This window comes from Anomaloglossus baeobatrachus, chromosome 4 (assembly GCF_048569485.1).
Source record: "Anomaloglossus baeobatrachus isolate aAnoBae1 chromosome 4, aAnoBae1.hap1, whole genome shotgun sequence".
NCBI lineage: Eukaryota > Metazoa > Chordata > Amphibia > Anura > Aromobatidae > Anomaloglossus > Anomaloglossus baeobatrachus.
This window is the reverse complement of record NC_134356.1, coordinates 543,904,305-543,920,469: the sequence shown is the minus strand read 5'-3', so window position 1 is coordinate 543,920,469 and position 16,165 is coordinate 543,904,305. Positions and strand designations below refer to the sequence as shown.

The 16,165-nt window shown below is 47.3% G+C and overlaps 1 protein-coding gene across 6 annotated transcripts in view; it reads left to right on the top strand.

The window, feature by feature from the left end:
- The window catches only part of AKAP13 (A-kinase anchoring protein 13), a 345,810-nt gene that overhangs the window by 323,681 nt on the left and 5,964 nt on the right, over positions 1-16,165 (top strand). For all 6 annotated transcript variants that reach the window (XM_075345957.1, XM_075345960.1, XM_075345958.1 and 3 more), the window contains 7 exons: positions 1,313-1,498; positions 7,649-7,810; positions 9,403-9,473; positions 13,161-13,199; positions 13,310-13,360; positions 13,439-13,603; positions 15,753-16,053. In XM_075345957.1, the coding sequence (XP_075202072.1) occupies positions 1,313-1,498; positions 7,649-7,810; positions 9,403-9,473; positions 13,161-13,199; positions 13,310-13,360; positions 13,439-13,603; positions 15,753-16,053 (975 nt within the window). The remainder of the gene's footprint in view (positions 1-1,312; positions 1,499-7,648; positions 7,811-9,402; positions 9,474-13,160; positions 13,200-13,309; positions 13,361-13,438; positions 13,604-15,752; positions 16,054-16,165) is intronic.

Sequence of the window (16,165 nt, the reverse complement as noted above, 5' to 3'; positions counted from 1 at the left end):
TGGAGCGCTGTTTTCCCTCAAAATCACTTGTTTGTAGTTGGCCTTGTCACTTTCTGGGTGAAACAGCTGGTATAATGCAAAATCAAGTTAGGTGATTCCAAACTCACAGTGGCTAATGGCCACAAACTGGCGACTGTCTGGCCTTGTTTCTATTATCAGAACATCAATGCAGATATGCCCGACCAATGCTGTCGTCAAGGTTCTCCTTCCTGTGGTCACACAATCAGGGAAGGTGACAGGAGACCCCTTTTAGTGCCTAACCAATGATTTTATTTTGGCTGCATATGCTGCTAGAGGTGAGGCAAAAGCAATCTGTGAGAGGCTTGAAGCGGTGTATGCCTCAGCAGCAACACTGCCCAGCCAACAACCACAATTAATCTTCCGGTGGAGAGGACATATTTGGGAACCACGCTGCAGATGGTGTATGCACGGTAGAATTCGAATCTTCACATAGTTCCTGTTTTATTAGATTTTTCTTTATGGTTATTCAGAAGAGTATTTTTGCTATCTACAGCAAATTACCTCCAGTTTCTGGAGAGCAGATACAATTTTCTTGACAAGTTGTTTTGCTCATCTGTCTGTCACCCTACCCGTTCTTTCCGTTCTGCTAATGACTGAAGACTGACATCCTCAATAATTTGAACCTCCAACTCCCATCTTCCAGATATCTCACGAGCTGCGCCAATGCTCTGGAACACACTAACAAGAACAATTCAATTAATTCCCAACATCCACACCTGTAAGCGGGCCCTAAAAACACATTTTTTTAGACTAGCCTATCACCTCACCTCCCTCATCTAATCTAGTCCCATTCTGCCCTTCATAAAATTTACTTACACTTGTTGTCCCCTGTATCTTTTGGTTGCATTCCTCTCCATGTACTCAGTACCTGTATAAATTCTGGCTGGCGACTGTTCCATGCAGCTGGTTTTGAATCCCCCATGCAGCTGGTTTTGATGGCTGGACCATATATGATGAGCTTTATTTTTCTTTCTTCATCCCCCCAGTTCACCTTTTGTGCCTTCCCTATTGTCTCATAGACTGTAACTTACGAGCAGGGCCCTCACTCATCTTGGTATTCTGTAATGTCTCATATTGTCTGTACATGTCCCTCTGAATTGTAAAGAGATGCGGAATATGTTGGCGCTATATAAATAAAATTATTACTGGACTGTTCCCTCTATGACCAGCAGAGGTCAGCAGTATGTGAATATTGTCCTAGTGCAGCTCCAGGGTCCGTATCTCCATGTGTTGTGCTGAGCCAGTAGGAGAGATTTGACATCGTGTTCTCTTTTATTTTCTCCAATAACAGAACAACTTCAGCAAAAAGACGATCAGATTATCGGTCTACTTGAAGAAAAAGAGAAGATATTTCAATCTTTAGTGGACTGCAGTAGCCATGAAAAGAACTTCTGTGTGTCGGGAAGAATTCTTTTCCGAGCCAACACAGAGGAGGCTCCGCGAGGAGAGTCTTTAATAAAAAGTGCAATAAAAGAGGGTATGAGCTTACCTTAATATTTTCATATCAACTAAGTTGAAAAAAAGAGAAAAATAAATCGCACACTTAACTTTAGAAGCTATTACTATCTGTACACAGGTAGTATGCATTGAAGGGTAGATATTTTTTTATTTTCTTTATCGTTCCTTATGGGAGACCCAAACCATGGGTGTATGCTACTGCCCCCGGAGGACACACAAAGTTACTACACTCAAAAACGTGTAGCTCCTCCCTCCTAGCATATACACCCCCTGCTAGCCAGATCTAGCCAGTTTTTTGCTTTGTGTCAGGAGGATCACACACACACATGCATTCTCTTTTGATTTTTCATTTTTTCTAAAGATTTGGAAGAAAAGCGGGTCCACTGGACTCCCGGCATGTCCCTTCTCACCCCCCTGGCGGCGGTGCTGTTAAGGTTGACTTCAGGGCAGGAGCCCTTCATGCCGCGCTCCTTCACCATCCCTTAGGGGCTCTGGCTTGAAGTTGGAGCCAACACGGTTCTCACTGCCTTGCAGGAGACCGGCCTCCATCCGCAGCCCTTGTGCAGGACCCTGCTGGAAGGAGCACTGGACCCCCACCCCACCAGGGACTGGGCCCTGCGTCTCAAAGCTAAGTATAGAGACGTTATTCAGAGGGTCCTTCTGCAATGTGGGGCACTTTTTATTGTGGGGGACAGTGATGCTTGATAATGCTGCTTTTACTGTGTTTCCGGCCGGTTCCACGGTTTTTTACTGGGAACCGCGCCGATGATGCCTGATTCTCGGCCGCATGTATAACTCTAGGCCCCGGCTTCAGCCGCGGCCTAGTTTCGTTTTCGTTCCCCTGCATGTCAGTCATGCAGGGGGACACTGCAGAGCCGCCCGCCGGCCGCTCTGCACAGGGGAGGACGCTCCTTTTTGAGGAGATGATTCCCTCCCCTGTACATCTCCTTCACCCTCCGATTCCCGCTCCTGGGTTAACCCCCGCCCCCCCCCCCTCACTCTGGCGCCATTTTCTCAGCGTCTCAGTACTCTGGTCGGCGCTGGCTGCTCTGCAGTGCAGAGGGAGTGAATCTCTGGCTGGGGGTCCAGGCCTGGAATCCGGAGGGCACTCCTATAGTGGCCTGATAAGTCACAACCTCTGGCTGTGCACTTTTATTCACTCTCAGGGCATTCTGAAGGAGTTAATTCTTTATCATAGAATCTCCTCCTCAGCAGCATGTCTCACTCTAGCAGCCAAGCTCCAAGGCTGTACGCTACATGCTCTGCATGTAACCTCATATTGCCTGAACCGACACACTGTAACGGTTCTTATGTGGTGGATAGTGGCAAGATGCCTCAGCCGGGATTCTCCCCAGGCTGAACCTCTGTCTTGGGTATTCTAGCCATTCTAGACAGAGCCCCCCACCTCTGCAGCATGTCACAGAGCGAGACTGCAGGCTGTTTTTTATTATCCACTGCAGGTAGTCTCGTACGGCCTTACCGAGCTCATAACATGGGAGCTCATTCATGGTCCCTCCAGTCCGGTTTCGGTGGCTGACCCCCGTAGGAATCCTATTCCAGGGGTCGGCTGTCCCGGCATCTGCTGAGCATGCAGCCCCCTTCTCAGGGCGTTTTTCTGCTTCGCTCAGCAAAGCTCACAAGGGACTCTCCTTCTGGACTCAGACCCCGTCCTCCTGACAGGGAGACGCAGGGTCCCCTGTCCTCCCCGTCCCGCAGCTCCGATTACGAGCTGACTCGCTGGACGAGGAGGATGTCTCTACCACGGGCTCGGACGCTACTTGATGTACATTGATCCGTCCGTAGGTGGCGCAGATGCGAATGATTGGATTTCGTCCATTATTCTTGTACTGGACCTCCATCCGCCTGATCAGGGAAGTGTTCCCCGCTGGCAGAAATGCATCAGTATGCCTTTAACATGACGAGGAGTGTGTTCTTTAACCACTCCAGTTTTCAGCCCGCCGCGTCCAAGCCCACAGCAGCGGAGTTCTGCTGCCTGTCTCCCCCTCCCATCTGAGGTGGTCTAGGAGTGTACTCATTCGCCAAGGGTAGCCACTCCGGTGTCTAGACTTCAGCCCGGATAGTTGTATCAGTGGCTGACGGCACCTCTATATGGATCCCACGGTACATTAATTTTGTACTGGACCTCAATCCGCCGGTGTTACCTTATCTAGGTGAACACAACGTGTGTTCCTTAACCTCTCCAGTTTTCAGGCCCCTGTGACCAAGCCCAGGGTCCGCTCTGACAGTCGCTTCCCATGAAGCGTGATTCTGAGGACTGGATTTCCCCTGTCCACCAATGGTGGTCAAGTAGTCGGCTCATTCACCTTAGGTGGCTCAGCCCGGGCCGTTATGTCAGTGGCTGATGGCTCCTCACTTACGGTTCTGCGGTCCGCCCGGTTGTCCTTTGGGCCAAGGGGGACGGCAGGAGCTTCGTTCTCCTCAGCTTACAGCAGTGCGGTTTTTTTGTACCTTCTCTGCTTCTCTGGAGGAGATGCATTCTCTCACAGGGACTCTATGCCAAAACGGTTGCCTGAACTTCCAGACTCAGTTCTCTCATCCTATACCAGATCTGCCATGCTGGACGCCGCACGGCGGTGATCTGGGCTACCTTCCTCGCTATCCGCAAGCTCCTGTGGCTTCGGATTTGGAAGGCAGATGCCTCTATGGAGGTTCCCTGCTGGGCTCCCCCTTGGTGGGACCAGTTTCCTCGGAACCAACTGAGTGAAATTAAGGAAGCTCTTGGCGGGGAGTATTCTTCCTTGCCACAAACCTAAATTAGGGAACCTGTCCAGGACAGGAATCAGTTGAGGTTTCGGTGGTTTCCGTTCCTCCATCTGGTCGTCCTCTAGCTCAGCCTAGGTTCATAGAACCATATAGCTCGAAGCTGCGTCTTCAGAAGGCCGCAGGAGATGCTGTCACTGAGTCAGCTTCCTCCGAGCTATTTAGCCACGCCAACAACCTTCTTGGTCGGTGGCAGGCTCTCTCCACGTGGCGACGTAGGGTTCTAACACGTCTCCGTTCAGTGGGGGCGAGATTATATCTCCCTTGGCTACAGGATGGACTTCTGTCCACCCGCCAAACAGATTTTCTCTGTCATCTCCTCCCTGCTCCAAGGCCGCCGCCTTCTCACAGGCCGTGGCATTTCTGGCAGGCCAATGGAGTAATGTACCGGTTCCCGTCTGGGAACGGTTCTGAGATTTTTGCTTAAATCTATTCCTAGTCCCCGAAGAGGGCGGTGCCTTCCGACCTGGATCTTTAGCTTTTCAAGCATAGCCAGGTGTGGCGTTTTCACATTGAGTCTTGGTTTTGTTCCGTGTGTTTTTTTTCACCGGATCAATCAAGACCCCAAGGAGATTCCCTAGCGACCATCGGCATCAGAGATGCCTATCGGCAGGAGTCAATCGCAGTTTCACACCAGCGTTGACTACGTTTTGACAATCGGAGTGGTCCAATCGTGGCTCTTCCCTTGGGGTTAGCCAAGGCCCCTCGAGTATTCTCATTGGGGCAGCTGTGATCAGGGTCCTGCCCCCCAAGGGGTTGGCAGTGATTTTTAGCCCTGGACGGCCTTCTTGTCGGGGTTTCATCCAGTGCTGACTCTTAGCAGAGTGCTTCGCTCACTCTCGCCACTCTGACCTATCGGGTGGCTTGTCTTCTGTCCAAGTCCACTCTGACTTCGAACCAGAGGTTCTCAGGGCGTCAATGGAAGCGGTTCCTTGCCCAGTTTTTCCTGCGTCCTCTGAGACTGGATGTTTTCCGCTGTACAAGCGAACTCACTCCTCCCACGGGGTGGTGGCTTCGCCACTGACCAGGGGCTCGTTTCAGTGGTGGCTTCGGCCACTCTGTCTCAGGGGCGCTCCTTTTCTGGCCCGTTCCGGGTGATCCTCACCAGGATAGCCTATCCGCCTTGGGAGCGGTATATCTCCACGTGGAGCGCAGGGCGCTTGGACTCTGTCCGAATCAGCCCTCTGGATCAATGTGCTGGAATTCAGGGCTGTATTTCTTGCTCTCTAAGCCTTCACCATCTGTGGGCGGCTAGGCGCATTCGAGTCCAGTCGGACAACGTGACAGCGTTTTCCTACACCAGCTTCCAGGGCGGGACACTCAGCCGCCTGACAATCATGGCGGCTCAACATCCTTCAGTGGACAAGGGACTCCTAGTCCACCGTATCCGCAGTCCAGATCCTAGATGTGAAAACTACGAGGCAGGCTATTTCAGCTGTCCTACCGTGGTCCACAATCCTCAGGTTTTGCGGTAGACACACTGGTTCATGTTTGATCCCAGCTTTGTCTCTTTACGAATTTCACCCTCTACCTCTTGTCCAGAGTCCTGCGCAAGATCGGTAAAGGGGGCCGTCGGGTCATTCTTCCAGACTGACCTAAGCAGGCTTCGTACTCTGACCTGCTCCTTCTGTCCGTTGGGTTGCCTTCGCATCTTCCGGACCGTTCAGACCTTTTCTCAAGAGGTCCGTTTTTTCCCCGTCAGAATTCTGGATTCTCAGATTGACGGCATAGCTCTAGAGTCCTGGATCTTAGCGACTTCTGATATCCTTCCTGAAGTCATCTCCACTTTGACTCGAGCTCCAAAGTGTCCTTTGACCTTTTTTGGCCTTGCCGACCCTCCTGTCCCTTCCACAGTCCGGTCTACAGCTAGGACTATCCCTCATTAAGGGACAGGTCTCGGCTCTGTCAGTATGTGCCAGCGGCGTATCGTCCGGCTGGCTCCGGTGCGCTCCTTTAAGGGCGCATCTCACATCATTCCGCCTTCCGGCGGCCTATGGAGACCTCGGACCTTAATCCGGTCCTCACGGTTCCCGGAAACCCCCCTTTGCGCCGTCTTCGGGAGGTTTCTTTGTTGTGTCTTTCACAGAAAGTAGTCTTTCTAGTGGCTATAATTTCCCGCCAGAGAGTTCTGGCTGCGCTCCCTCGGAGTCACCCCCTTTTTTGCTCTTTTGCATCAAGACAAGGTGGTCTTCATCCGACTCCGGACTTTTTCCCTAAGGCGGTTACTGCTTCCACCTTATCCGAGGCAATTTTCCTGCCTTCCTTTTGTCCGGCTCCTGTTCATCGCTTGAGGAAGCGTTGCATATCCTAGATCTGGTGCGGGCGCTCCGGATCTACGTGTCTCGCACCGCCGTTATTAGGCGGTGCACCTCACTGGTGCTGACTGTTCGTCAGCGTAGCGGTCTCTCGGCATCTAAGCCGACCCTGATCGTTGGCTTAGGTCAGCCATTTCTGAGACTTACAAGTGTACTCAAGTGCCTTCCCCACCGGGGATCAGAGCACATTTGGTCAGACCTGTCGGCGCCTTTTTTTCTTGGGCTTCAGGCACCAGGTTACGGCTCAGTAGGTCTGTCAGTCTGCAGCTCGAATTTGTCTGCATACTTTTTCGAAGCACTACCCAAGGCATGCTCATGCTCTGGCAGACGTGGGCTCGGCAGACGCATTTTTCCAGCGTCTGTCGCCCATTTGTGAAGTTAGGTTTGCCTGCTTCTCAATTGTCTGTTTATTCCCACCCATGGACTGCTTTTGAACGTCCCATGGTTTGGGTCTCCCATAAGGAACGATAAAGAAAAAGAGAATTTTGTTTACTTACCGTAAATTCTTTTTCTTATAGTTCCGTCATGGGAGACCCAGCACCCTCCCTATTGCCTATTGGCAGGTTTCCTGTTCCGTGTGTCTTCACCGGCTGTTATTGTTGTAGACTGAGGTTCCGGTTCCTCCGGATTTTACTCTGTCTCTTCTTGTGGGTGGATGTCCTCCTTCAGCTTTTGCACTAAACTGGCTAGATCTGGCTAGCAGGGGGTGTATATGCTAGGAGGGAGGAGCTACACGTTTTTGAGTGTAGTAACTTTGTGTGTCCTCCGGGGGCAGTAGCATACACCCATGGTTTGGGTCTCCCATGACGGAACTATAAGAAAAAGAATTTACGGTAAGTAAACAAAATTCTCTTTATTTGTATTTATATGTTTCCACAATTTTGAGTTCAGTATTGGGATTAGACAGCCGGGGTTAGAAATGTTGGAGGGGCTGCATTTTCCTTATGGAGTCTTGTAGTTGTGCTATAGTTTCTAATTGGGGGGAAGGGGAGATAAGCTGAGATAGATGTTCAGATTATTCCCACAACTTTCTACTGGACAACATTTACATTTATTACTGTTTTTATCTACAGTTGAAACACTTCAAGTATTGTTAAACCAGAATCTGTGGAGCAGCATCGTGCAGCAGGCTCCCAGCCCCGCAGACATGGAGGCCGGAGTGGGCTGCGTCTCACTACCTCGAAGAGCTGAAACTTTTGGAGGGTTTGACAGCCATCAACTTAATGCCTGTAAAAGTAAGCATATTCCACTCTATTACAGGGTTATTCGTATTTTAGCCTTTCTAGGGAATAATTCCTTTCGTACTCCGACCAAATGAGGTGGGATATTGATAATGCAGTTTCTACAACTTCTATAGAACTTCCATAGCCCCAACTCCAGATGTTAAGGTACCATCACACTAAGCATCATCGCTAGCAACATCGCTGCTGAGGCACAACTTGCTAGCGATGTTGCTGTGTGTGACATCCAGCAACCACCTGGCCCCTGCTGTGAGGTCGCTGGTTGTTGCTGAATGTCCTGGACCATTTTTTAGTTGTTGTTCTCCCGCTGTGAAGCACACATCGCTGTGTGTGACAGCGACAGAGCAACAACTGAATGTGCAGGCAGCAGGAGCCGGCTTCTGCGGACGCTGGTAACCACGGTAAACATCGGGTAACCCCAGAAGCCCTTCCCTTGGTTACCCGATATTTACCTTCGTTACCAGCGTCCGCCACTCTCAGCTGTCACTGCCGGCTCCCTGCTCTCTGCACACGTAGCTGGAGTACACATTGGGTAATTAACCCGATGTGTACTGTGGCTAGGAGTGCAGGGAGCCGGCACTGGCAGTGTGAGAGCAGCGGACGCTGGTAACGAAGGTAAATATCGGGTAACCGAGGGAAGGGCTTCTTGGTTACCTGATGTTTACCGTGGTTTCCAGCGTCCGCAGAAGCCGGCTCCCTGCTGCCTGCACACATAGCAGAGTACACATCGGGTAATTAACCCGATGTGTACTATGGCTAGGTGTGCAGGGAGCCAGCGCTAAGCGGTGTGCGCTGGTAACCAAGGTAAATATCGGGTTGGTTACCCGATATTTACCTTAGTTACCAAGCGCAATATGCTTCCACGTGTAGCGACGCTCCAGCGATCCCTGCCAGGTCAGGTTGCTGGTGGGATCACTGGAGCGTCGCTTAGTGTGACATCTCACCAGCGACCTCCTAGCAACTTACCAGCGATCCCTATCAGGTTGTATCTTTGTTGGGATCGCTGGTAAGTTGTTTAGTGTGACTGGGCCTTTAGTCTGGACAGAGTTATTCCCAGAAGCGGCTAAGATGGGAATAACCCTTAAGACTTACTCCACCTAGGTTAGGATAAACATGGAAACCTGAAAATACATTTCCGATTTTTGAAGGAATTCACGTTTCATCCGCCCACGTTGTATTATTGTATAGCTTCCGTTGCACTTTGAGAATAAATTGCACCTTCTGTTAATATATTAAGGAGCAAGTTATCTGTTATTAAGCATGTTAGGGACTCTTGAGGCAGCACTGTGGCTCAGTACATAGCACTGGTGCTTTGCAACACGGGGGCCCTGGATTCCAATCCCATCAAGGACATCTCAAAGGAGCTTGAATGTTTTGACTGTGTTTGTATGAGTTTCCCCCTGTTACTCCGGTTTCTTCCCACACTCTAAAACCATACTAATAGGAAATGTAGATTTTGGCTGTTCCAATGGGGACAGTTATGACAATCTCTGTAAAGTGCTGCAAATATGAAGGCGCTATATAATTTGAAGGCGTTCTGCAAATTAAAAGTAATGCTAAGTAAAGTGTACACTTTACACTTGAAGGTGGAGAGAAAGAAGAGGGAGAAGATGCTCAAGATTTACGGAGGACAGAATCGGACAGTGTTCTGAAAAAGGTACAGGCAACTCGTATTAATAATCAGGCAGCTTTTTCTTTTAAATTGTATTATGTGTAATATAAAGAATGTAAATTGCAGATATCGGGTTATTGTAGCGATCTTTGGGCCAATTTATCAAACCTTTCACCCCAGAATTCTAGTGTAAAGCTTTCAGAAGTGTCTGGTCCTGTGTTGATATGTGTTGTATGGATCGTATACTTTCCATTTCATGGCTTTTTATTGTTTTCTTACCTTTTGAATAACTTTTAACAATACAATAATCTACCTCCTGTTGGATCCACTTCTCATTCCATCTGGAATTCCCTGACCTGTAGCTAGAGGAACACACAGAAGGCGGCTTTGTCATGTCAAGCATTCTGTGCAGTATGTGATTCTTCACAATTGCTCTGGACCGATGTGTATGCATCCACCCAGACTGAGGCTGCTGTCATGTGTATTCCTTCTGAGAGTAATGGCCCCCAAAGCAGTCTGCACCTAGCCTAAGTGCACCATGACAGTATGATCTTCTTGGGGAAGTTTAGTGCCCCGATTCCTCAAGGAGCAGTGATTTTTACACTGATCTTGATGAGGGGGATGTTGCAGTCAGTTGGCCTTGATTAATTAACAGACAAATGCCTCTTAAAGGTAAGGTTATTATTATTATTATTTATTATTATAGCGCCATTTATTCCATGGCGCTTTACAAGTGAAAGGGTATACGTACAACAATCATTAACAGTACATAACAGACTGGTACAGGAGGAGAGAGGAACCTGCCCGCGAGGGCTCACAGTCTACAGGGAATGGGTGATGGTACGATAGGTGAGGACAGAAGGTATCACGTTTGTGGAGCTCACATCGTATGCTGTGCGCTACACTTTCTCCCTGTCACCCATTCGGGATGTGTGAGTGTCGGCGCCACTACCCTCCCCCCGCCACCTCTAGCATCTCCACTCCCCACCCACTGCCACTCCCCCCTCTCACCTGTTGATCCCCTTGCTCTCTTGTGCTTACCTTGGGCCTCCGCTCCTAGCAGCTCAGCGAAGCACAGTATACTGAGGAGTGCAGTATACTGAGGAGTGCAGTATACTGAGGAGTGCAGTATACTGAGGAGTGCAGTATACTGAGGAGTGCAGTATACTGAGGAGTGCAGTATACTGAGGAGTGCAGTATACTGAGGAGTGCAGTATACTGAGGAGTGCAGTATACTGAGGAGTGCAGTATACTGAGGAGTGCAGTATACTGAGGAGTGCAGTATACTGAGGAGTGCAGTATACAGCAGAGTACAGCGGAGCGCAGTATACAGCAGAGTACAGCGGAGCGCAGTATACTGAGGAGTGCAGTATACAGCAGAGTACAGCGGAGCGCAGTATACAGCAGAGTACAGCGGAGCGCAGTATACTGAGGAGAGCAGAGCACAGCAGGGCGCGGTATACTGAGACACACAAAATACAGCAGAGCGTAGTATACAGCGGGGGGCATGGTATAGAGCGGAGCGAAGTATACATTGGGGCGTAGTATACAGTGGCGCACTATGCTAACAGTCCTCGGTGATACTTTAGATATTAGGATCACTTTGTGATCAACAATAAAATGACTCCGCACTGTGTCCCTAAACTTCATCTTCCCTTATCCTTTAGAAACACCCATATTGGGAGGGGGATCTGTGACATCACACACAGGAGAGCAGATTCCCCCCACTTTTACTGCAGCTGTAATGTGAGCTATTTCTACTGTAGGATTTCAGCAGCTGCTGCCCCTAGTGTTTGAATAGAAAATAGCAAACCTTTAAAAAAAAATTTATATATTGCTCAATTACAAACAAATAATATTTTGACAAAACATTTAATACTTTACATTTTTCAGTTATTGGTTTTTTTTTTTATTTTTTTTTTTTTTTAACGACACCTTCCCTTTAATAAATTAAAAGCGTCTTACAAGTGGCAAGTGCCTCGCCACAAATCTTACTCCATTCAGGGACTGTAGTAAGATTTCTCCACTTGTCATGAATAATACGAGGTGTGGTGTCACGTCCCCACCGTGCCCCCATCTCACCCAAGTTTTCTGTCCATTTTATTGGAGCTGGGAGAAACTAATGTGAAAATTTTACAAACAAACAGCAAATCCTGCTATGCAGCCAAAATGTGCAGCCCAAATCCTGTACATTGTAGCTATATAGCAAGGATTAAAATATAACTTTTAATATTTCAAATCTAAAACAGACAATACATAATTGAATAATAAAGTGCAGTGCATTAAAATGTAAACAAAAGGATAGATCTCACCCGATTCTTCTCCACGGGTAGATCATACACCACCGGATATACAAAGGCGGAAGAGGGCCAGCTTTAAAAAAGGGGGAACACGTTAGTGCTGCCCTTGAAAGGGCGGAAGTTACTGCATGGGCACGACAGTGGTAGTATTTACTACCACTGTCGTGCCCATGCAGTAACTTCCGCCCTTTCAAGGGCAGCACCCAAGTCAGATAGGCTACCCCAAACAGAATTAACCCCTCCCAACGCGTTTCCCTCTCCAAATAATCAGAGCGTTCATCAGGGGAGAATAGGGACATATACCCTGCAATGGCAGGTGTATATACACACAGCACGTTTGTAGTCTGTGTTCACACACAGCTTGCTTTCTGCATGTATGCTAGTGGCCAGCGTTATTTGGAGAGGGAAACTCGTTGGGAGGAGTTAATTCTATTTGGGGTAGCCTATCTGACTTGGGTGCTACCCTTGTAAAGGCGGAAGTTACTGCATGGGCACGACAGGGGTAGTATTTACTAACGCGTTCCCCCTTTTTTCAAGCTGGTCCTCTTCCGCCTTTGTATATCCAGTGGTGTATGATCTACCTGTGGAGAAGAATCGGGTGAGATCTATCCTTTTGTTTACATTTCAATGCACTGCACTTTATTATTCTATTATTTATTGTCTGTTTTAGATTTGAAATATTAAGTTATATTTTAATCCTCGCTATATAGCTGAAAATGGTACAAGTCACAACATTTTTGTGCAACTCTCAATTTTGCATAATTGTAGCTTGTTTTCAGAGCTTTTTTTTACACCTGTTTTGTGATATAAAAACTTTGCTGAATCGTGACCTAGGCTTTTTAAATGTCAATTCATCTAGATTTATTATATTATTGGGAAAGATTTTGACCTTCGCTCAGATCTCGCGATGCAGCCGGGGCAGCCTGGACATGGTGCTCATTGTGTACCCCAGTAATCTGACACATGGCTCTGGTTTGTGACTGGGGCCTGATGGGTATAACCCCCAAAAAAATCCTTTAAGTTCTTTATTGCTTTGTATATTGTTTATGTCCTGTAATTGTTGTGATTATTGCTGTAAAGAACCACAGAGCAAACTGGTGTAAATATACCATTGTGGTCTTAGTCAGGGACATTAGTTGCCTATCTGAGATATTGGCCAGTTTTGCAGAGCCGAGCTGGACTGGAGGTCTGCACTGAATATGGCCGCTGCTTATGAACGTTCTGTACAGTCTGTGATTAGCAGATAAATCTGGTGAAATGTATTGAAGATTTTGATTGTGAATGTTAGTCCGACTGAATTTCATTCTTTTCCACCAAATAGGAGGATTGGGAATTAATCAGCATTCATTATAGAATTGGCACTGGTGTAAATAAACCTATTGCCCATCACATAGAAATCTGTTCCTAATCCTCTTTTCTCCATGTCTTGTAGGGAGTAAATCCCAGTGTTATGCTTAAGAGAAATGGGGAGGTAAGATTTTGGTTATATTCCTGTCCTACACGTATGCAAGATTGTACTGGTGTATATTTCTAATATTATTTCATTAATGATTCTTATTTTTTGCTCTTGGATCTTGGCAGCACGTTCTTCAAACAGTCACCAATCTTCACAAGCTTCTGAGCAACTTACAGGTAATTTCTGTTTCCATTGCAAGTTTTTTGTTTTTTTTACCTGGTTTCAAGTGTATTAATCTTTACCATCTGCTATAGGCTGTGGTGCTGCAACAAGACACCTTTATTGAGCATCAGAAGCTGAGGCAAAGTGAGAGACCCCTGTCCAGGACCTCCTCCAAACCAAAGGCCTATGCTGAACAAGAGTCGGTGGAGCAGCTGCTGCAGGATATTGTTAATCTGGATAAGCCGCAAAACGACCAGGTAGTGTAGCCTAGAGCGTGACACGTTGGGATGGATTATTCTCGAAGTGTTACACTAGCAGCAGAGATTAGAATAAGTAGAGACTAGCCTCCATTTCTAAAGGGTACTTTACACGCTGCGACATCGCTAGCGATCCCGTTAGCGATGTGAAATTCTAGATCGCAAGTGTGATCTTTTGAGATCGCACATGCGTAAAATGACCTATGTGCGACCTCAAAAGATCGCACTTGCGATCTAGAATTTCACATCGCTACCGAGATCGCTAGCGATGTCGCAGCGTGTAAAGTAGCCTTAAGTGTGCATCTTGCTAAAAGGGATCTCCAGGCTGCTCCATAGGTAACAAAAAAAATCCATTATTGGCTCCCTTCAGGCCCAGCTCCTCTGCGCTGTGCTCTGCATCCCCTTCCTGGTCTTCTGACTTTAATAATATCATATGACCGCTGCAGCCAATTAGTGGTGGTTGGTTATTTGCAGCCTTCACATTTACACCCGCGTGGAAGAAACACTGTTCTTTCACCAGATTATAATTGTAGCGGCTGCAGCTGATTAGCAGCCACTTCACATTTTTGGCAGGAGACCGGCGGGGAGCACAAAGCATTGGTCTGTGAGGGAAGTATACATTTTAATCTTTTTAATTGTTGTTGAAATAATTAGAAGCTAAGATGGCACATGGCAGGATGGCCATAGGGAAGTCTGTGCATCGATGTATTAAGAGTATCTAAGTAAACCCTGAGTAACAAGATTCAGCTACAAGGCAAATTGCAATAAATAGTTTTATACATATAGGCCCTGATTTAATTGTTTGTCAGAAAATTGTCGTAAAACAATTTGAAAGCTATACATGGGGCTGTCATAATGTTTGTGGTTTTCTTCGTCACGCCACTTTTGGGCAGCTCTGCCAAAATGAGTTGGGCAGGGAAGGAAACAGGTGGACAGAGTATGAGTATGGCTGCCTATCGAGTTTGATGGCATTCCTAACCCAGGTTCCCATCTGGAGTAACATTTCTGGTGAGATGCACGCCACTGATGAGATGTGCCAAATTCATTAAATGGTGGGTACCTTTTTATAAATTTGTTGCAGTTTTGCATCTTATTCATGCATGTCTCTCATACTAAACACCAGTCTTAAATGGAACCTGTCACCAGATTTGTCTCTTATAAGCTGTGGCCACCACCAGTAAGCTGTTTATATACAGCATTCCAGAATACTGTATATAAGTTCCGAGAACAATCTGTAAAACATAAAAAAGACCTTTATTATACTCACCTGCAGGGAGGTCCTGTCCAGTGGGTGTCACAGCTCTCCGGTCCGGCACCTCCTATCTGCTGCGATGGCCGTCATCCACACAGGCTGGCATTGCAGTTCTTCGCAGGTGCACTTTGATCTGCCCTGCTGAGGGTAGATCAAAGTATTGTAGTGCGCATGTGAAGGTGATCTTTGACCTTTCCTTGTGCCTGTGCATTACAGTACTTTGATCTGCCCTCAGCAGGGCAGATCAAAGTCCGCCTGCACAGGACCTCAATGCCGGCCTGTGTGGATGACGTAGGACACGTCATGCACACTGGGCTGGGTAGAAGGAGGACAGCCATCGCAGCAGAGAGGAGGCGCCGGACCAGAGCAGCGACACCCAATCAGACTGGACCGCTCCCTAGGTGACTATAATAAGTGTTTTTTATGTTATACAGAGTGCCCTGGGCTCTTATATGCAGCATTTTGGAATGCTGTATATAAGGGCTCACTGGTGATGGCCGCAGCGTATAGTTGCCAAATCTTGTGACAGGTTCCCGTTAATTAATCTGACCCATATTCTTCTTGCCCACTTTCTCAATACCACCTAAAATTAGTTCTAGAAGCCTCAGGTATGTCTTCAAGAAACATTTCAGCAGTGGATTTTTTCCATTTGGACAAAAGATCTGCTGTGTGTTTGACCCATATGAACATCCCCCGTATGTGGAGAAGAACTTGAGTTTAGGACTTGCGTATTACAGGCTGTACAAATTAGGCATTACTGCCTGGAATATACATTATAATGAGCAGTACAAAAGGCTTTTATGTAATTGTGAATATATGACCCCTAACTTCTGAAAACCTAGATGACTACTGTATGTTCACTGTTCTGGAAATATCCTCTTTTTCCATTTTGTTTAGGTTACGCTTCAGCAAGAAAAAACAACCCGGGGCCCCTCTCACCCTGATGGCACGGATTCCTTAAAAAGATATTCTATTGCACCAAAACAAGAGACTTTGGACTCTAAACTTTCTGCTGTACCCAAAAAGGACACATTGTCACGGACAGAAAGTAAACAAAAAGGAAAAAGCCACTTCAGTTTGCTTGGAAGCCAAACTAACAAACCAGTGGAGGGTCCTACCACCAATCGCCTTTTTAACCTGTCAAAAACAAAGGAGAAGAAGGACAAAAAGAAGAAATCAAAAGGAAACCATTGTCCTGGTGAGTGCGCACATGTGACATTTACAGGCCTGATCACCTCCTGTGTTGTCCCCATAGGCACGGCTATTGCCATAAAAGCCTGAGAATTTATTTTAAAGGTTTATTTTTTTTT